Genomic DNA, 19,987 nt, shown 5'->3' on the forward strand with positions numbered 1-19,987 from the left:
CTGTGAAAGCTGCCTGGCTCCCCCAGTGCTTGCAGGCTGCTGCTGCCTTTGACGGCAGCCCTCGGGGGATGCAGAGCACAGCATCCTGCTCCTCTTCAGCTGTGCCCAGGGCCTCCAGGTTTACGGGCACCAAAACACTCCTGGAGCCACCCGGTTTTTAAAAGAACTCTTTCTAACAGCATCCAGCTACCAGCCTTATGAATTGAACTCTCTCTGCCACCCAGGGCTCCGCAGCCAGCCAGGCACATACCATCTAGTCAGGAGAGTCTGCAAGGTTTATGGAATAGGGATGAGTCCATGTTAGAGCATCAGCCCAGCTCATAGCCTTATCTTGAGAGGGTCTTTATAACAGAGCCTTATCTTTTAATTTGCTTATATTTCTATTTATATTATATATATATATTCTGTACTTAAATACTCTCATGGACTCCATTAAATTCTAATACTGTAAGTGCAGCTGTCCTTCACTTTCAGTCCAGCCCAACATCTGCTCCCATGGGGACCAGCACCTTCCCTGTTGCTGGTGCTGCCTTGGAGCAGGGCTGCTGTGAGGAGAGCTCAGCAGAGGGCCAGACCAGCAGCCGATAATCTGTCCTGCCTGGTTTTGTGGGGAGCTCTGCCTTTGCTGTGGCACAGAGAGCCTGCCCTGCCAGCACCCAGCTCCATCCCAGGGAAGCCTCAGCTCCTGCAGCCGCCCATCCCCACAGTGCTGCAGGGAAGGGTTTCTCCAGCCATAGTTCCAGCCCTGAGGCCACCAGGATGTTGAACTATGATGCAGGAGCGTATTGGTGCCCCCACAAGGAGCAGCTGCCCTACTGCTGTCCCCTCGATTTGAGGTGGGCTGAGGGGCTGGAGACACTTGTTGGAAGCAGACGAGTCCAGGTGGGCAGTGGAGGAGGCTGTTCTGCAAGCTGGCAGGGTGGCTTGGTGATGGTGGCTCATGGTCCTGAAGGCTCCCTCAGGCTGGCTCATGCTGTGTTATGTCGAGAAAGAGGTAGAGTCAGACGCTGTGGAGGCTGCGATGGCCCTGGTGCTCTGGGGCCACAGGCTGCAGAGGGACGAGATGCCTGAGCCCTTGGAGCAGGGCAAGGGCACGAGCAGGGTTGTAGGCTGGTGTGAAGCATCCTGCCCGAAACAGGGCTTACTGCAAGGACAGGGATGGAGCTGTTGTTGCTGGCTGGGATAGGACGCGGTGGTGAGCTGTTCAGGGAGATTCGGACCAAAGCAGCACAGGGCTGTGTGCTCAGCTTTGGTGTGTGGGCAGAGGTGTGAAGCCGTGCCCACATCAGGGATTTGGTGGCATGAGCCTTACAGCCTGGTGTTCGGGGTCTGGTGCTGCAGCGTCCGCTGGCAGCGATGCAGGGTGCTGTCCTTGCCAGCCCCTCTAGCACCCAGGCAAGTGGCAGGAGTGCAGTAGCAGTGGCATTGGTGTTAGGCTGGCTGTAAGCATGCTGTGTGGCAGGCTACTTGTTTGACTGTGGTGAGGGACCACATGCCATCCTCCAAGACCCATTTGCCCCCTCTGTTATCCCAGTGACAGGATGGGGGGAGCATGGGGAGGAGCGAGGTTTAGGCCTGTGGATGAGGCTGGGAGTTATCCAGCCTGGGGGTAGCTGGAGGAAGGAAAAGACAGGAAAAGGGCACAGCTGTAGGCCCTGGTGCCAGGTGCAGGGAGCAGTGGCAGCCAGGCTGTGTGCTCAGGCTGCATTGGGGAGCCAGGATGTGGCAGGGAGGGGAGCAGGCTGGCTAATGCTTTGGTAACCATGTACTGTGGTGCTGCTGTCCTTGACGCTTCACACCATCTCTGCTCTGGAAAGAGAATAAATTTGTATTTATACTGAGACCCTGATCAGTGCTCTGGCTCTTCTATCTGTGCATCTCAGCTGAGCTAGGGCAGCTTCTGGCACCGTGCCATCCTGGCACTGCTCCTGTAAGGCTTCTGGGACATGGATGTCCCCATCTCCCGTGTCACCCTGACTGTCCACACCATTCGAGGCAGAGCAGAAGGTGTGAGCAGGGGCCTCGGGCAGTCAAGACACGAGTGCAACTCCCCATGACCATCTTCTTCACCCTCTTCCAGCAAGGTCTGCTCAGGGCCACGCAGCGGGCTGAGATAGAGGCTGTATGAGAACAGTCCCTCTTCCTCACCCAGGAACTTCTGCTGTAGGAAACCCTTCAGCTCCAGGAAGGATGTAGGCAGCAGAGGGATGCTGAGCAAGCAATCCTCTCCCTCTGTGCCTTCTCCCTGGAGCCCCATTAGGTCTCAATTGCCCAGAGGTGTCTAGGTTCCTCTGCCCCAAGTGCTGCCCATGTGCCTCATGTCTCTATGGCACAGCGAGGGGTTCAGCTGAAGACTAGCCCAGGGCAAGCCTGGGGGCTCTCAGGCCCTCCCCATTACATAGGGTGCAGCCCAGCCTTGGCTGATGGTGAAGCCTGCCCAGGACTGAGACTTGTAGGACCCTGCCTGGAAGCGCTGGCAGTGTTGGGCAAAGGCTTAACACGGTGCTGCTGCAGGGAAACACGGGGACAGCTCTCACACGAGAGATTAAGGAGCTTAAATGGGGGTGAAATGCAGCCTCTTTAACTCCCCCTCTCAACGGTAGAGCAGAATGCCCCAGCCCCATCCCTCTGCCTCAGGCTCCAGGGCAAGGCAGGAGGCATGGGCTGCGATCAGGGAAACCAATCACGACCAGAAACACATCCAGCACATGGTGCCAGGGAAGAGCTTTTATTTCTCAGCCAGCAAAGTTCAGTGGGGCCCAGCTAAAGGCACTGGAGCCGATGAGTCAGGGCAAGGAGGCAGCAGACACTACTGCATAGTGGGCAGGGTGAGGACAGCATTGTTCTTGTGTCACTGCAGGGCCCGTCCCCAGCCCTTGGGCCTCCCTCTTGGGGTACAGCAGCCCTGCTGCCTCTGCTGTGCCCCCTCATCAGTGGTCCAGCAGCCTTTCCCCCAGCCAGGGGGAGCCGGCCCTGCTCAGGGCTGGCTGTGCCCCAGAGCTGTCACCTCGAGCTCTCTGCTCTCGCTGCACTGCCCTGTGGCTGCACCCCCCTCCTTCCCTGGCTGGTACGGGGGAGGCGGGTACTTCTGCCCCTCTGCCCAGCTCCTCGTCTGCCCCCGAGTGCCCAGCCTGGAGCACTGTCCCAGGGGTGCTGTCTGGGAGGACGGTGCCTTCCCCAGAATTTCCTTGGCTGCTGCCTACTTGCTGCTCCCTGCAGCTCCCCTCTCTCAGCACCTCTCCAGATGGTTCATCCCCGAGCTCTGAGTGCCCCCCAGCTGGCCCCAGCCCTTTGGTGAGGGACCCTGGCTCTGGGGCTCTGCCTGGCTCAGCACTGGCCACACTCCTTGTTCCACTTCCCTTTGTCCCGCTGGCTCCCTGCTCCAGCCCCTGCCGGAGCTCTGCTGCCTCTGTTCCTGCTGCTGCCCCACATTGCCCTACAGCCAGCTTTTTCATCTCTGCTGCTGGGCTCTCTTCCTCGTCATCCTCCTCCACTTTCTCCTCCTCTACCTTCTCTCCCTCCTCACTCTTCCCCTCTTCTTTTTCTTCCTCCTCCTCCTCCTTCTGATCTTCCTCCTCTGCCCCCCTCCCTGCTCCCCAGCTCTCTGGCTCTGCCCCACAGGTGCCCAGGTCTGCTTCTTCCCCCAGTCCTGTCCCATTCCTCGCTTCCACCTTTGCCCCCGCAGGCTGACCCTGGGCTGCTGCTCCTCCTGGTGCTGCCCCTTTACACCCAGTCCTGGGAGTCCCTTGTTCTGCTTGGTCAGCCCCTGGTTGTTCTGCTTCTTCAGTCTCTGCACTCCACTCCCCCTGCCCAGGGGTCTCCAGGACCGCAATCTCACCCTGAGGTGCCTCTTCCTGCAGCATCACCCCGTCCCCCACCTCCCCGCTCCCCTGCCCCTTGCTGGCCGGCAGCCCCTGAGGAGGCTGGAATAGCCCCTGGTATCGCTTCCGATCCTCCATGTGCTTCTTCCTCATCCTCTCCCCAAGCTGCTTCAGCTCCTTCTTGACGGCAGCTGCCATGGAGGGGTCAAGGTGAGCCACCCGCAGGAAGTCCTCTCGTGCCTCCCGCTCATTCCAGACAGCAGCATGAGCCTTTGCCCGTTTGAAATAGGCCTTGGCGTTGTCTGCTGGGACAGGAGAGCCCCCAGCTGGGGTCCTGCAGCTCAGGGCACCAGCCACAGGAGCTGGAGACCCTGGGAACGCAGGGGACATGAAGTACAGGTACCATCATAGGTGGACACACTTGTAGGTAGGGGTACCATCATGGGCAGGGGCACCTGGGCCATGCACGTACCACCATGGGACATGGGGTGCAGGGACCATCATGGGCAAGGAGAACCATGGTGGGCAGGGAGTCTGGATGACGTGGGACAACATCGTGGGCAGAGGGACCTAGAGGATGCAGGGTGCAGGTACCATCGTGGGCAAGGGAAACCAGGGACATGGGCACTGTCAAGGGCAGGGGGACCTGGGGCACAGGTTCTGCAGTGGACATGGGGATCCAGATGACATAGGTACCATCACGGGCAGAGGGATGTGACATAAACATTGTCATGGACGGGGGATCCAGAGGACAGAGGCCCCGGGAGCCGCGGGAACAGCAGCAGCAAGGGTGGGATGCAGGGCACAGGTACCGTTGTGTTTCTGGAGGAGCTCTGTCGTGTGCTCCAGCACCTCGTAGTACTCGCCCAGCTCCAGCTGGCACTGGCAGTAGTTGAGCACCAGTGGTGTGACCAGGCTCTCCAGCTTCAGCCAGCCATCCTCCCACGGTTTCTCCTGCCCAAGGAGCCACAGCGGGTGGTTCACAGCTGTCGCTATCCCCTCCCCAGCACCCAGGGCCCACAGGGCAGTGCTTTGCCGAGGAAACCCAGGCAGGGATGACAGGAGGTGGCTGGGTCCTGCTCACCTTGGCCTGGAGGTTCCTCAGGCAGATGACAGCCTCCTGGTACTTTTCTGCCGCCTGGCCAAACTCCTTGCGGAGGACGAGGCGGTTGCCCTCGCTGTGCAGCACAGGCACTGCTGCCAGCTTCTCCTCCTTGCTCATGGCCCAGGTGTCACGCTTGTATGCCGAGGGCTCCTCCACCTGCATGGGTGGCGTGAACTGAGTTGCCTGCCCTGACCGTTCCCATGCTGGCAGCCATCCCCACCATCCCCCTTACCCGGAACAACTCCATGATGAAGATGAGGGGCTGTGGTGTCCGCTGCAACTCATCCAGGTCGTCATAGCCCGTGCTGTGGTAGTCAAACATGTTGCCCATGCCACAGCGGTGCTTCTGCCCTTCCAGGGGGTCCCGGCCCTCCGCAATCCTCCGCATGCCCCTAGAGACCAGGGCGTACATGCCCGTGTGCTGCAAGGAGAGGGAATGCTCCCACTCAGCTGCGTGGGGCCAGCCTGAACCCCCTTCCTCTGGGGAAGTCCCCCAGTGCCATGACTAAGTGACACCTGTGTCCCCTGTGCTTGCACCAGGCAGGCCCAGAGCATCTTTGGGGTGCATGATGCTGGGCCCTGGCTCTGTAGAAAGGAGAGTGGGCTCCTGCGGGCCCCTCACTCACGATGGCATCACACCAGAACTCTGCCACCTCCCCAGCTCTCATGGAGCTGAGCAGCGTCTCCCAGATCTCCAGCTTGAACATCTTGCCCACGATGATCTCCATGGGGATGCCAGCTTTCCGGCTGTCGTCGATCACTGTCCGCTCAAAGTCATCCTTCAGTGTCTGGAAGTGGAACGTGATCTGCCCCAGAGAAAACTTCGTGTTGAGCCAGGCTAGACACTGCAATGAGGACCCTCCATCCCCTTGTCAGCCCCGAATCCCTCTGCCACAGGGCCAGGATGTGGGCCCAAGCCTGGTCCCAGTAAGGTGCTGGTTTGATTGGCTGCTCTCCAACTGCAGTAGGAGATTATGCCTCCTACCCACTTGTCTTAGACAACAAGCAGATGGTGGAGTGTCTTAACGCCCACCGGTGCCGTATCTTGCTGTTCTCTTTGGATCCCCCTTTATAACACAGTGCAGAGAGTGCTCCCACAGCATTCACCAGGACCTGGCAGAATGCACACTGGTCTGCCCACATCCACGGGCTGAGAAGTCTCGGAAACCCCCAAGACCTCCCTGTTGGCACCCCTCACTTCTGCTTGACACACACCAGGAAAGGCAAATTTCCAGCAACCCCTTGTGGCCGCTGAGCTCCAATGGCCCCAGGACAGAAGGAGGTAGGTAACAGCACCAGTGCAAGGTGAAGGCAGTAGCCAATGTCAGCCATCACTGTGAGAGCAATGTGGCTGCCTGTGCCCAAAACAGCCCTGCCTGCATCCCACTTGCAAGGGATCTCCTGGAGACAGCACTTCCCCATCCCACAGACCTGGAGCGTGGCTTGTGAGCAGGGAATCTGCCATGGGCAGGGATGGCAGTGCTGGACCCTCTCCCCTCTCCTAGGGCTCTGGGCTAACAAGCAAAACAACTTACCTTGCTCCCATCCTGCAACTTTGGCAGCTCCCCTTGGCCTCCATGCAGAATCTTCTTTTTGACCCCTTCCACATTCAGCAGGTAGGTTTCCTCCATGGCTACTCCTGCTGGTCCCCAAGAGCTGGTCACAGGCACATGTTCACAGGCGTGCTCCAGCCCTTCCCCGAGCCCTATGTCTTCTTCAGAGTATCTCCATTTCTTGACTATCTGGACACATATATCATCACCCAGGCTGCCACTGGCCTTTTGCTTTCTGTGCTGCGGGCAGAGCTTGGAAACCTCCCCTTCCCCTGCCCTTTGGGTTGTGAGAGTGGCGTCCTGCCGCAGCACACCCTTGCTGAAGCTGGCAGTGCCCTCTGTTGTGTTCTGGAACTGCCTTTCTAATCCTCTTCCCACCCTGCCAGGTTAATCTGGGATTTGCCTGCCTAGTCTGCGAGGAATAAAAGAAACTCCCTGATCTCGTTCCTCCTGCAGTGACAGCTCTGGGGTCCCCTTCGCACACAGTCTCACTTTGAGCCGTGAAAGGAGCATTTCGGCGAAGGAGCCAGCAGTGCTGATGTGAGCAGCAGCCAGGGGCTGCATGTGGTCAGGTACGAGATGGCAAGAGGTAGTGCTAGTCTGTGCTCTGGAGACCACGGAAGAACAGACCAGGGTTGGACATGGTACTTTACTGAGTCTGGTTTGCAGACACAAGCATTCCTTAAACACAAGAACAAGCTCCTACCAGGCTACAGTCCATCAAGTCCAAGACTCAATAAAATGCAGAAAGCTGCATCGCACTGCCCCAGGGAGAACTAAACCCTTCTGAGAGAATGGTGCTGAATATTTACATTAATTTCAGTGTTTTGCTTTCTCTCACAGGCATAGTCCAATTCTTTAGCTCTACCAGTCAAGCCCAGCACAATGTGTGCGAGAGCAGCTCTAGACACGGAGCCTCTAGCACTACCCAGCAGCACACCTGGGAGCAGAGGTGCACAACTAAAGCAAAAACTTCAGCACGGCAGGTGAACGCCACTTCCATCTCTGCTCACGGGTACAAAGACCCAGGCCTGCTCCTCACTTCTCCATGAGGGACTCCAGCTGCTCCTGCAGGGACGTCATCTGGGAAGAGAGAGTGAGGCATTACAGTTAAGGCATGGCTGGGACTCCAGGCAGCTCCAGCCCAAGCACTTCTGTGTGTCTGCGGATCTTCCACCTACACCAGTGGCTGCTTTGCCTCTGTACTGCAGAGAGCCGTGCCTGGGCACCTCTGGGGCAGAACTCAGCACTGCCCACAAGGTGAAGCTGCACAACAGGAACCCCAGAGTGAGAACCTCCTGCTTTGGTACCTGGTTGAAACTCAGCAGAGCCGCACGGGCAGGAAATCTGCCAAGAATCTACAGCTACTGCCTTTCTTCTACATGGGCGCTAGTGGGTTTCTGTGTCATGCTTTACCCCAGGCAGCAATCCCAGCAGCCTTGGACTGCTGACTAGACATGGTTTAGCTCACTGCTCATCTAGAAGGAAGGCTGCAATCAATCCCACTTCCTATACCTCCTTGTGCCTTAGGAAGCTCCATGCAACTACAGATGAGGTACAACCACATCTGACCCGTAACACTGGAGTTCAAAGCAGCTGGTGTGGTACAAGATTCAGGAAACTTTGTCAGAAGCCAAGCCTAGAACTGTGTCATGCCCCAGTCCTTCCCACTCCACTGTGCAAGTTTCCTCACCTGCTGCTTCTCTCTCTCTTCCTGCTGCTTGAACTCATCCAGCACAGCCTGGAGACGGGTCTGCAGAGATAAACACATCAGACCACAGTTACCAATGCATTCTCAACTGAAAGGGTGCTGGCACAACATGCTAAATGCTGCAGCAAGCCCCAGGCTGCACTGACAACCAGCCCCCTTATTGCCTGCAGTTTCATGAACTGCTTTGCCTCCACAGGGAAATGCTGGAGTATGTAAGGTCACACCATGATTATTTTTAACCTAGCAGGCAAAGGCCCCTGGCTTTTCCATGGCAGCAGCTCAATCAGTCTGCTGGATATAATGGCAAGCCAGTGCTGAGCAGAAGACCTGAAGAGACCCTAGGAGAGCTCTCACCTTGAGGGCTAGGTTCTCCACTTTCATGATGAGATCTTCCTGGCGCTTCCTCCTGTCCTGGGTCTCCTGGAGTTTACTTTTCAGGTTGTCAATCTGTTTCTGAATCCCCATGACTGGAAGAGAGAGTGAGCTCGGATCCAGAGTAGCAGCAGCACACCTGGGCAGCACAGCCTGCCTAGCACCCCAGTGATTCTGCTGCGCTTTGCCACCCACTCACCTATCTGGTTGGAACCCTCATTCTCCTGTTGCTGCCCATCGGACTCATTCAGCTTGTCCTGCAGCTGCCTCTCCAAGTCCTCCTCAGTGTCCATAATGTTAAGGTCTTCATCATCATGATGATCCCTCTCATCTTCATCTTCACTGCTGCTGCTGATGTCATTAAATATCTCCCGCAGTTCATCATGTTCTAGAGGGATGCAACAGAGAAAAACACAGCTGATGACCTCCCAGCATGCCTTGCCTGCCAGGGACCATGTCAGTACAGAGTGCCTGTCTCAACGTCCTCTCTCCTTCGCCCTGGTTAGGGCTTACCCTAGAGAGAATGGGCTCAGCTGATTACTTAGTGGCTAGAAAGAAAACAACAGCCTTCTCCACCGCACCTGAGGAGCCATGTCCTTGCTTATGTCCCGACATCCCTGGGGAAGAGAGGTCCAGGCTTGTGAGTGAACCATGGTTGTCTACTTCTTTTGTTTCATCTTCAGCAATGACTTCCCAGCCTGACAGCATGAACAGATGAGTCAAAGGAAAAAGTAGAACATGAAAGATGCAATACCATGAAATAATGCTAAAAGCTGCAGGAGATCACTGCCCCTCCGACAAGTCTGGCCCTGCAGCTATGGATATCCAGGACGAACCACCCCAGTCCCCTCAAGTTTCGTCTCAGCACAATAGTACAGTCCACAATGAAGGTCACCACAAAGAAATAATGAGCTTTGAACAAGGCAAAGATGAAGCTTCAGATGAAGCTGAGCTTGTCTCTCCGCAATCCCCAGCTCACACGTAGTGTCCTGTCCCCAACTTGAGCCTTTTTTCTCCTAAAAGGATACGGACACTGACAGCTTCTGCATCTGTGCTCAGGAGACGCTTCACCTCTTTTTCCACATCAGGAGACTCAATATACTGGGTCAGAGAAGAGAAAAAGAACAGAGACACTGTTAAATGCCTCCTGCACGCTGCTGGTGCTGGTCAGCTGCAACTCTCCACCTCTGGACAGAGCCTTATTTCACACCTCTCTTTTATGCCTTCTGCTCACCCTTTGCTTATGCTCATCCTAAAAGTAATTTATGCACCTCCAGAAGCAATCCCTCTTTTTTGTACAGAGCTCCTTGGTGGGTTGTATGCTCTCATTTTCCTATTTATACTACTTATGAAATAACACTTTCTGTGTGTATGCAGGAAGTCCTTGAGGTGCTGTTTCCTGATGGATGGTCACCTCAACTCCTTCCCATCTCATCAAAAAGATTTCATTTTTCACTTTTAAATTAGACAGGAATCTTAATGCAGTGACATCAAATCTCTCCCGTAGGCTGTAAGAATGTCTCAAGTAATTTGTTTCCCAAATGTCATGTAGAATAGCAATCCATGCTGTTCTCGGAAACTGCAAAGCAGAGAACAAATCTTCCCAGCCTCACAGTGGTGCCTCGCCCTAACACCTTGCCTGGCTTGTGCATATGCACAGAGGCAGCCTGAGCTCCATCTGTTGTCACTCCCCCAGCTGAAATGACAGTTATTCTATTTGTAGGGCTGCTTGTTGGGAAAGTGAACGGGCCATGCATAGAGAGAAGATTTCAGCCGAGAAAGCAGGAATGAGTGAAGCCTCATTTCCACGCAAGTCTTCCTTTTTTCTCTGTGAGCAGGAAGAAACGTGCTATGGCAAGGCAGCTGCAGGAATGCAGTCCAGCTGTTCTCTGCAAAGAGGATTTTCCCCTCAGGAGCATCTTGGAAACCATGGAAGAACCAGCCAAAGAAGTGTTTAAATCTACTACCCTCCCTCCACCCTCACTTCAGGCAAGGAAACGTGAAGCAATGGTAAGAAATTACATGTTTTCTGGATTAATAGACAGTTACAGCTCTAAAGTCTCTGCCTTCCTATCCCTTGGCTATTGCACCTGCACCTGTGTAAGAAGCAACTCACCTTCTTCTTAGCTGTCTTCCGGAATCGTCTCTTCCGTACATTTTTCAGGGGAAGAGTGACTGTGACAGAGGAAACATACGCATGTGTCAGGCAGATGGGCTAATGGGTGAGCTGCATGCCAAAGGGAGAAGATCCCTTCAGGAACAGAGAGTACTGAAAATGGAGCAGCAGCATGGCTGGGACATGGCAGTGGTGAGTGTCCTGCACAGCTGTGGGGACACTGGGTGGTGGGATGGAGGGGTTTGGCATGGCCTCTACTCACTGCCATGGTTCCAGATGAATTTCTTCTCTCTGTCCTTGTCCTTCTTCTTGTTTGCCTTGGGGTCAGTGCTCACAGTTTGCTCTTCCAAAGGTGGATAGAGATCACCATCCACAGTGCAAACAAGCATCTGGAATCCCCACATAAACACAAAGGGTGCTTATTGTAACACAAAGACCAAAGGATGTGAAAACTTTTCTGGAAAATTAACAGTGACTGCCCACTGCATGTTGTGAGCCAAAGGGATTCATGGACATGGGCTATGAGAAACACAGATTCACACCCGGCTCAGTTCACATCTAAACACAGCAGCAGTTAAGCTGTTACAAGGAAAAACACATTTCATGCTTCAGAAATGGGATTTCTAAACACCAAGCGGAGTAGGGAATTTTAAACTGCTAATATTGTGAGAATACAGAAATTGGCTATGTTATACTGGGTGTTCAGCTGCTAAAGTGTATAAGGGTTTTCCTGGAGAGAGGAGCAAGGAATTAAGCTGTTCGGCAGGCAAGAAGGACAGCCCATACCTGGCAAATATCTGCTGTCTTATAGAAGGTCTTCTTGTCAATGGTTTTTAAGCTCTCGATGATGCAGGGCAGATCCACCAGCTTGGCTGCCAGCGGCACTCGGTCTACACGGACAATCCCATGGCGTCCATCTGCTGCAGAAAGCCATGGGACAGGTCAGTGCTCTCGCTAAACAACTAAACTGAGCAATACAATACATTCCTGGGCAGCAGAAATTTCATGGGAAAACACATGCAAGTTGCACAGCTTCACTTGTGGACAGTCAGAGGAGTTTTAAGATGCCCTGATCCTGTGCACTCACCATGTAGCTCAATAGTGAGCCTGTCCTTCAAGTTGACATTCCCGGACTGTACCGCTCGCCGCACAGTGGAGGCATATTCCTGGGAAGTTTGGACAGATTTACGTCAGGGCTGGGTGTGCTTCCTTCAAGAATCATTGAAGGTTTCTGTACAGCCTACTCAGCTTTAAACACCCCTGCCATCCCAACACAGAAAACCAACTGCAAGAGCCACAGTAAAAATTGCACCCTCCCCCCAATATCACAGGTTACCTCTGTGACTCTGCTGCTCCCAGCACCCTTCACACACCCTGATGTGATATGGCTGTGACCGTGGTGTGAGGCCCCTGCCAGAGGACCACAGCTCCGGGGGAAGCTACAGCTCCCCTCACCAAGCTCTTGTGATCTCAGCAGGACAGTCTCAGCTTTAAGCATCTAAGAGCCACAAGTGAACTGACAGCCATAGCAACAGAAGACTCAGCGCTTGCTGAAGCTCTACGTTACAGAAATTTCCTCCCTCATCCCCTAAATTGTCTTCCGAGCCTCCTGCTCTACGTCACAGGAGCACCTCTCAAGACGAGGTCGTGGAAAACCTGCTCAAATGAGTGGGAATGGGCTACCCAAGGCCAAAAGCATCTGGATTGCTTTCACGTCCCTTGCCCGGTCTGCAGATTTCTCCGTGGCTTCCTCCACCCCGCTAACCCCCCTCCCACGCTCGGTGCTCGCCGAGCAAAGCGGCCTGAGCCGCGTGTAAGACCCGAAGGCCGCCGCCGCACCGTGCCGGACTGAACGGTCCCTTACCGGCGGCAGCCGCAGCACGAACTGACTCTCCAGCTCATGCGGAGCATCATCCTTGCTCTTACTCATCCTTCTCCTTCAGATCGGAAAACAAGACACGACCCCTTGGGCACCAAGAAGGGTCCTACCGGATAATCCCAGCCCAGCACCCCCGGGGCCCGGCTCTCGCCCACGGGCGTGCCGCACCCGAGCGGGGGGAGCTGCGGCCCGGGACCGCGCTGTCGGGATGCCGCTCCCGGCAAGGCCTGGCCGGCGCTCACGGGCACCCCGAGACCCCGCCCCAGCCGCGCTCAGCCGCGCCCGGCCGCTGCCCCGGGCGGAAGCCAGGCCCGGTGCGCCGTCATAGGCTCCCCCGGTCCTGCAGTGCCCGTTCCGTTCCGGCGCCGGGGGAAGGATGTTGGCGGCGTACCGGACGCGGCGGCCGCCAGAGGTGGGACTGCCATGGGGGGCGTGGGCGGGCGGGCCGGCTTCTCCGTGGGGCTCGGCCTGGCCCTGGCCTCCAGCGCCTTCATCGGCGGCAGCTTCATCCTCAAGAAGAAGGGGCTGCTGCGGCTGTGCCGCCGCGGCCGCGCCCGGGCAGGTACCGCGGGCCGAGGGGCGGTGGGGCGGGGAGCGCCGAGCGCCGCGGCACCTCCGCCGAGGCTCGCGGGCGGGCAGCCCCCGGGCTGCCGCTGCGGCCGCTCGTTCCCCGGACACTGCGGCCGCCTCGGCCTGCCCTCGGCCGCACCTCTCCATGCTGTGGGTTTTTTTGGTGGAAAAGTGGGCTTTTTCCGCTGGGACGGCCGGCCATCGCCCGTGACCAACACAGACACGGTTCTAGAACCGCTCACGTGTTGTCGAAACTGCTTCTTTTCAAATCCGGGAGAACCAGGGGATTTTTATCTTTGGCTTCAGGCTGAAAGAATGAGTGTGGCCCATGTCTGGGACCGGCCGGTGTGTGACAAGGCCGGCAGACCCAAGGCGGCCGGGCACTGCGGGGAGATCACGCCGCTTCTCCGAGGCGGTTCTGGCAGGATGACGAGTCTTCTGTGCGGTTCCATCTGAGGTTTCTGTTTCTTTTCCTTCCTTCTCTCCTTAGGGCAAGGCGGTCACGCGTACCTGCGAGAATGGCTTTGGTGGGCAGGGCTGCTGTGCAGTAAGTACCCACTGAAACTGTAGCAAGACATACTTAAAAGTGTGCTTGTCTTTGTTTCTGGTTGCTTTCATGTTTTATTATTACGATTGTTGTTTCGCTAGTTGATTTTTATCTGAGTGTCTGAGGATGATGTTGATCTAATTAGAAATCTAAAGTGTTCTAAAGTCTCATGCATTACCAGGTTTCTCTGCTAAATGGGAATTGAGGAGCTGGTCTAACTGGGTTGTGTTAAGTGCTTCTGAAATGGCCTGCCCAGACAATGTAGTTATAACGACACATCCAGCACTGTGGGTTTAGTGCTACAGCAATTTCAGCAGTTCTGGTTTACACTTTTCAATGTTAATAACCAATTGGAGTTGATTTACCCTTTAAAAAGCTGTTCCAGGAGAAGAACATGACTTAGAAATGTGAAACAGGTCAAAACTCCTTTCAGCTTTATGGAAATATTTTTCTGTGGTTACTGCTCAACTGCATAGCCACGTGTGACTAAGGATCACCTTGTGTAACCATGAGCCTTCTCTTCCTAAGAGAACTTATATTGTGTTTCTGCTTGTTCTTGCTGATGCTGTTCCTTCCTGGTTGCACAACATATCTCAGAGAAATGCAGGATCCTCAGGTGGAAACTGAGGCTCTCTTCTGACTGCACTCAAACTTGTATTACACAGAATTGCTCCCACTTTGACGCTCACCTGGCAAAGTTTCTATTGCAGTGGGAGTTGGAGAAGCAGCAAATTTTGCTGCCTATGCCTTTGCCCCTGCAACGCTGGTAACTCCACTGGGTGCTCTAAGTGTCCTTGTTAGGTAAGCAGCCTCAGAAACACCCTTACCTCACCTACCACCCCTTAGTGGTAAAAGCAGTTGCTCTGCTTTCCTCTCTGTCTTCCCTCTGGTACTCCATCCCTTGACCTAATTAATTATTTTGGGGTTTTTTATTGTCTTTCAGTGCAGTTCTGTCTTCCACCTTCCTGAATGAGCAGCTGAATGTTCATGGGAAGATTGGCTGCATCCTGAGTATATTGGGCTCCACGGTGATGGTGATCCATGCTCCGCAGGAAGAAGAGGTTTCCAGCCTGGAGTCAATGGCAGAGAAACTGAAAGATCCAGGTACTTGAATAAAAGAGGTCCTGTCAGCTTCAGGCTTGGAAATGACAGTAGAAGGTAGGATACAACTTGGCTAGATTGGGAAGGACTGAACTAAAGGGTAATTGAGCTGTTTCTTGTTCTGCGCACCAGTGGAGGAGAGATTCCCCTGTGTCCAGGATGGCTTGTGGGTTGCCTTCTATGGTGGGGAAAGGCTGGGGTCTCCATGGTCTAAATATGAGAGATTGCTGACAGTGAAACAACATTTATTGAGTGTGCTCAGAGGATTTACACCTTTTTAACTAGCTCAAAACACAGGGGAAAACATAGGAGGACCTGTCAGCTTCAGAATGGCTTTTTAGGATCATTGAATCCTCTTGACCCTGGGTGAAAGAAGCAGACGGGAAACCCACATCACAGAGAGGAAGTCTGGGTCATGCTCCCAAGTCACTGGGTCTGTGCCAAAGCAAGGATGAGAACTTGGATCATTAACAGTTACCAATCGTGCTTTTTTTTGTACTGTCTATGAGGTATAGATGCAAAAAATGAAGAGCATGGGAATTAGCTGCAGCTGTCAGCAGAAGGGTTGGACTGTGGCAGTGCTGGGATAGGAGAGGGAATTCTTGTACACAAGGGTGGCAGTAGTGCAGCTGAGGGAAGACAGAGGAGGAACCTCAGGCAAAGATGAACAAGTGATTTAACAAGTCACACCCAAGATCAAGTAGTACTGATGTTAGAGGATGAATCAGGTTGCAAGGATATGATTTGGGCAATAGCATGAATGGCAAAATAAGCCACAGGAGATGGAGGAAGGAAGCACACACGTAGAAGAGCAAAGCAGAGTAACAGGTAGATGCTGCAGCTCATTAGGAGGAGTGCTCTGGCAGGGCCTCACGCTCCTGTGATGTGGCGCTTTCCTCTTTATCCCACCACAGCCTGCAGAGTTCAGCTAGGCCTTCCCAAGCCTTCTGCCACCCTCCTGGGCCTCCTGCAGAGCTATGCCCCCTCGTCCTTGTGGACTACAAACCCCCCACCTCCACTAGTGCCATAGACCGTGGCTGTGCTCCTACTCCTTCCAGCACAGGTGGCTGTATCCCCTGACAGGCTGACCTGTGGGGTGGTGCTGTGATCTGCAAAGAGCTGCTGTTTTCTCTGCAACTTTGCTTAGGCTGGAGACCAACTGTTTCCCAACCCTGGTTCCTACAGGTGGAGGCTAAAAAGACAGACTGATGGGGCAGTTTTCCACCTGTCCTCCATTTCTACTTGCTGTTCAGTTACATCTGTCAGTGGTGCTACTGTGCTCTGATAGAGGTCTTTTAATTCTTCTTTCCCCAAGGATTCATTGTATTTGCTGCGTGTGTCCTGGTGAGCTCCCTTCTGCTTATCTTCGTGGCTGGACCTCGTTATGGGCAGAGCAACGTCCTAGTTTATGTTTTGGTCTGCTCTGCCATCGGCTCACTTTCTGTGTCCTGTGTCAAAGGCCTGGGGATTGCCCTGAAAGAACTGTTTTCTGGGAAGCCCGTCCTGAAAGAACCACTGGGCTGGGTGCTCCTGGTGTGCCTGGTGATCTGCATCAGCATCCAGATCAACTATCTGAACAAAGCCTTGGACATCTTCAACACATCTGTGGTCACACCCATTTACTATGTGCTGTTCACCACAGCAGTCATGATGTGCTCTGCCATCCTCTTCAAGGAGTGGCAACACATGGTGCTAGACAACATCATCGGCACCATCAGTGGCTTCCTCACCATCGTGTCCGGCATCTTCCTCCTGCACGTCTTCAAGGACATGCCCTTCACCCCTGACCTCCTGCCCCTCTTCCTACAGCAAGGCAGGGCAGACCTGCATACCTCATGGAGGAGTGCAGACAGACACCAGTCATGTCAGCACCAGCCTCTTCTGCCCTCAGAGGACAAAGGCTCCCAGAGCACAGAGGAGGAAGAAGGTGAAAGCGTGTGAGGAAGCCTCTGAACTGCTAGCTTTCTGCTCCCACTGCTGAGCAGCTCCACTGCAAGGTTGAACATGCTGCCTCAGCTGCTGCTAGGTACTGCTGCACTAGCAGGAGTTGGCAGTTACCATCTACGTGCCCCAGGCACAATACGGGTGACCTGCCACTGCCAGGAGGCTGACGGGGACAGCAGTCTCCTGTGGCTACAGGTAGGAGTCCTGGCAACCACCCAGTTCCTGGGATCTGATGCCTCTTCACTGTTCTTTTATGTGAAAAATTGATCTGCCCTCATCAGGGCACAGGCTTCAGCTGTGCAGAGACCTGCAGCACTAACAGAGTGCTAACCCTTACTGAATGCGAAGACCATGCATCTGGGGAGGTCTCACGAGGTTTTTTTTTTAAAATATACTTAGAAGATTAACAGTTACAAAATAATCTAACATGGTGCTAAGATTACATGGAGAGAAGATCGATGTCTGGCTTTAAAGAGGACATACTTGGAACATTAATTCAGAAATTCCCATCAAGTACTTGTTTTGCTTGCTCTGCTAGAATTTATTTACAGATTCACATCCAAAACAGAATACAGCCAAAACTGGAAAACTTCAGTGGTGCTGCCACGTGCTGCTGTCGCTCTTATGGAGGGATCAGCCTCTTCACGCAACATCTGCTGTGCAGGCTGATGAAGCACCTGCTTACTGTATTCTATTAAAAACCTATTTGTTCAGTTTCTGAGTGCCTAGTGATACATTTGTAACAAGAGCTGGGCCAGTGCTGAAAAGTGTGAAAGATTACAGGGGCAGGAAGAACCATATGGATATTTGAGAGAAGCTCAAGATAGGGATAGGAGAGGGAATCACTTAATGTGGGAACAAGAGTGATCTAAGAGTCCTTAAATATGCAGGTAACTTTCTGAAAGATAACTAGACAGCTGTTTCCTTGCTTACGTCGGTTTGTATCTGCACAGCTTTGTTTAACGCATCCTGAATTTGTTCCCAGGAAGGCTGCTGGCTACAAGCCACCCACATTTGGAACTCTCACATACCCTGTCCAGCATCTACAGCAAATGGATGTGCACAGAACTGTTTTATGAGGTTCCTGTGTAGAGCTTCAAGCCCCTGTCAGTGGGTCACTCCACACTTCCCAGAGCCATGCTGTACATAAACACTATTGAAATGCTATGCTGCCTTTCCAGAAGGCAGACCAGTAGTTTGTTATTTTTCCAGTTAGAAGCTCTTCTCTGTGTCCTGGGGGCAGAGGTACAGAAGACACAGCCATAGGCCTTCTTCCCTCCAGTATCTCCACAGGTAAAGGTGCCTAAGGTTATAAAGTAGCTGGTTACTTATTTCCTGCATTCAGTTTCTCTGAAGAAACTACTTTGCACATCAGCAGGAGCTCTTAACCCTTTGGGGAAGGGGAGGAAAGGCCACAGCCTCTCCCAGAACTAAGTTTGATTCAAGGGACCAAGTTAATTGAGCAACAAATCAGCATTCAGAACAGACCTTCTAGCCAGAAGACAATTACACCCCCTCCCTACTAATTTTGCAATAAACAGGATCACTGGGAAGGAGGAGGAGTGGCAAGAAGGCCAGATTTTCAATTCTCAGTGGTCATTTACCTGAACAAAGGAGAATCTCAGGTTAAAATTTGACCCAGTTGATATTTATTATATTGACCAGGGGAAAGCAGTTAATGGAGCAAGTCAGTACTGACAGAGTTGCGCTGCAATTTGAAAATTTGTCACTTGGCCACATGACTGATTTACCTATGGGAGTATTTTCCAGTAGTGACACTGCCTGGGGTGATGAGAGTGCCCAACAAGCTCTCCTCGCTAAGGGTACCTGTACTGGACTGCCCAGTGACAGCGCCTGCAGGGCTTGTTAGCATCTACCCAGGAGGGTTCGTTTTGTGCAGCACCATTTAAGGCAGTGGTTGCAGGCCGGCCTTGCCCAGAGCTGAGGTTCGCATCGGTGCTGGGAGCACCCTCTGACATGAGCATCACCATCCCTCCATTCAGCTGAGTGGGGGCGTTTCGAACACTCCCTGCACAGCATCAGTAGCCCTGGAGTCCCAGCACACAGACAGCTGCTGGCCTGCGGCGCTGGGAGCAGCATGTCACCCCAAGGAGTGACCGTGCCTCTGTCGTGGGCTCTCATCTGGCTGCAACTTCCCCGAGACTGGCATTTAATTAAATCCTAAACCCCAGAGCTGATCCTGGCTTACTGAGGTGACAGAGCGACCAGGAGCTGGCGTGGCGGAGGGCCTGGCCTCGGGGGGAGGGTCTGGTCTGGCCAGCGTCCCCCAGGGCGCGGGTCCCACTCAATCAGACAGGCTCTCCGAGAAGGCCGACTTCGACTTCTGCGTCTGCTCCAGTCGGTTCAGGATGAACTGGCTGGTGTCGATGAAGCGCTCCACGCAGTTCACAAAGCACGTCTCCGCCCGGCTGTCCAGCTTCGGGCCTGGCTTGTCCATGCACTTCTCCTGCGCACAGCGACGGACCCGTTGGTCCCGGGGCACCGCGGTCCGACCGCCCTGCCCGGGGCCGAGCCTCCTGCGCTTCTTCAGCCCCCGGGCACAGCGGCATCATCCCCCCTCCCCGGGAACCTCATCCTCTCGGGCACAGCGAGGCCCCCCCCCACACTCCCCGCCCAGGGTTCTCCCCCTCCCGTCCCCTCGGGCTCCCCGTTCCCCGACCGCACTTCCCCAGGCTCACGGACTGCTCCGACGAAGGCTCCATTTTGTCCTCCTCCCCCTCCTCCCGCCGGGGGCAAGGGTCAGCGCGGCGGCCCAGCCCGCCTTGCCGCCTGTTTCACCGCCGCGACCCGCGCGCCCGCCCGCCCTCCCTCCTGCCGCCCCGGTCCCCGAAGCCGGCGACCGCGCCCGCCGCTCGCGGGCCGCCCGTACCCAGCACAGCTCGGTCATCTGGTGCACCAGCTGCTGGAAGCGCTGCTTCTGCGTCTCCACCTCGATGAAGCGCTGAAGCTGGGGGTCGGCGCCGCCCAGCCCGCCGGCGGACGGCGCGTCCATCCCACCGCCGGTACCACCACCGCTACCGGGACCGCCGCGCCGCGACCTTCACGTGCCGCGCCGCGCGGCCGCCGCGCATGCGCCGCACCCGCCTCTTCCGCGCGCGCGGCGCATGCTCCCGCCCTCTGCCGGCGGGGCGGAACGCGCGGGCCGGCAGCAGGGACGCCTCCGCGTTGGCAACCGTTTATTGTGCGCGGCCCGCGCGGGGCGGCCCGCGCCGCTGCCGTCCTGGGCTGCGCAGTGCGCGGCCGGTGA

At 54.9% G+C, this 19,987-nt stretch overlaps 4 protein-coding genes across 4 annotated transcripts; 1 reads left to right on the top strand and 3 right to left on the bottom strand.

Annotated features, from left to right (window-relative positions):
- Positions 1-2,930: 2,930 nt before the first annotated feature.
- Positions 2,931-6,562, bottom strand: LOC104371776 (aryl-hydrocarbon-interacting protein-like 1). Its single transcript, XM_009977294.2, has 6 exons — positions 6,462-6,562; positions 5,553-5,732; positions 5,159-5,347; positions 4,906-5,082; positions 4,634-4,775; positions 2,931-4,123 (listed from the first exon to the last, which is right to left on the bottom strand). Exons 1-6 carry the CDS (start codon positions 6,555-6,557, stop codon positions 2,931-2,933), a joined length of 1,977 nt encoding a protein of 658 aa, XP_009975596.2. The 5' UTR covers positions 6,558-6,562.
- A 559-nt stretch (positions 6,563-7,121) lies between these two features.
- Positions 7,122-12,706, bottom strand: TAF7L (TATA-box binding protein associated factor 7 like). The gene is made up of 11 exons (XM_086619658.1): positions 12,543-12,706; positions 11,766-11,844; positions 11,465-11,598; positions 10,941-11,067; positions 10,679-10,737; positions 9,591-9,663; positions 9,144-9,260; positions 8,762-8,950; positions 8,545-8,657; positions 8,173-8,232; positions 7,122-7,562 (listed from the first exon to the last, which is right to left on the bottom strand). Exons 1-11 carry the CDS (start codon positions 12,606-12,608, stop codon positions 7,518-7,520), a joined length of 1,062 nt encoding a protein of 353 aa, XP_086475784.1. The 5' UTR covers positions 12,609-12,706; the 3' UTR covers positions 7,122-7,517.
- A 274-nt stretch (positions 12,707-12,980) lies between these two features.
- LOC104370886 (magnesium transporter NIPA2) lies at positions 12,981-17,432 on the top strand. The gene is made up of 5 exons (XM_086619892.1): positions 12,981-13,119; positions 13,618-13,674; positions 14,385-14,475; positions 14,618-14,778; positions 16,091-17,432. Exons 1-5 carry the CDS (start codon positions 12,981-12,983, stop codon positions 16,714-16,716), a joined length of 1,074 nt encoding a protein of 357 aa, XP_086476018.1. The 3' UTR covers positions 16,717-17,432.
- A 1,051-nt stretch (positions 17,433-18,483) lies between these two features.
- On the bottom strand, positions 18,484-19,732 carry TIMM8A (translocase of inner mitochondrial membrane 8A). The gene is made up of 2 exons (XM_086619893.1): positions 19,610-19,732; positions 18,484-19,186 (listed from the first exon to the last, which is right to left on the bottom strand). Exons 1-2 carry the CDS (start codon positions 19,730-19,732, stop codon positions 19,025-19,027), a joined length of 285 nt encoding a protein of 94 aa, XP_086476019.1. The 3' UTR covers positions 18,484-19,024.
- Between the last annotated feature and the right edge of the window lie 255 nt (positions 19,733-19,987).

Source organism: Tauraco erythrolophus, chromosome 13, assembly GCF_009769465.1.
Source record: "Tauraco erythrolophus isolate bTauEry1 chromosome 13, bTauEry1.pri, whole genome shotgun sequence".
NCBI classification, from domain to species: Eukaryota; Metazoa; Chordata; class Aves; order Musophagiformes; family Musophagidae; genus Tauraco; species Tauraco erythrolophus.

Coding starts and splice junctions, on each gene's coding strand:
- LOC104371776 (XM_009977294.2), bottom strand. CDS start 6,557: ATGGAGGAAACCTACCTGCTGAATGTGGAAGGGGTCAAAAAGAAGATT. Junction 5,733..6,461: donor AGTTGCAGGATGGGAGCAAG/GTAAGTTGTTTT, acceptor TCTCTGGGGCAG/ATCACGTTCCACTTCCAGAC. Junction 4,776..4,905: donor TGAGGAACCTCCAGGCCAAG/GTGAGCAGGACC, acceptor CTCCTTGGGCAG/GAGAAACCGTGGGAGGATGG.
- TAF7L (XM_086619658.1), bottom strand. CDS start 12,608: ATGAGTAAGAGCAAGGATGATGCTCCGCATGAGCTGGAGAGTCAGTTC. Junction 11,599..11,765: donor GCTCACTATTGAGCTACATG/GTGAGTGCACAG, acceptor GGCTTTCTGCAG/CAGATGGACGCCATGGGATT. Junction 8,233..8,544: donor TGGAGAACCTAGCCCTCAAG/GTGAGAGCTCTC, acceptor TTATCTCTGCAG/ACCCGTCTCCAGGCTGTGCT.
- LOC104370886 (XM_086619892.1), top strand. CDS start 12,981: ATGGGGGGCGTGGGCGGGCGGGCCGGCTTCTCCGTGGGGCTCGGCCTG. Junction 13,675..14,384: donor GTGGGCAGGGCTGCTGTGCA/GTAAGTACCCAC, acceptor TTTCTATTGCAG/TGGGAGTTGGAGAAGCAGCA. Junction 14,779..16,090: donor AGAGAAACTGAAAGATCCAG/GTACTTGAATAA, acceptor TCTTTCCCCAAG/GATTCATTGTATTTGCTGCG.
- TIMM8A (XM_086619893.1), bottom strand. CDS start 19,732: ATGGACGCGCCGTCCGCCGGCGGGCTGGGCGGCGCCGACCCCCAGCTT. Junction 19,187..19,609: donor AGATGACCGAGCTGTGCTGG/GTACGGGCGGCC, acceptor CGCTGTGCGCAG/GAGAAGTGCATGGACAAGCC.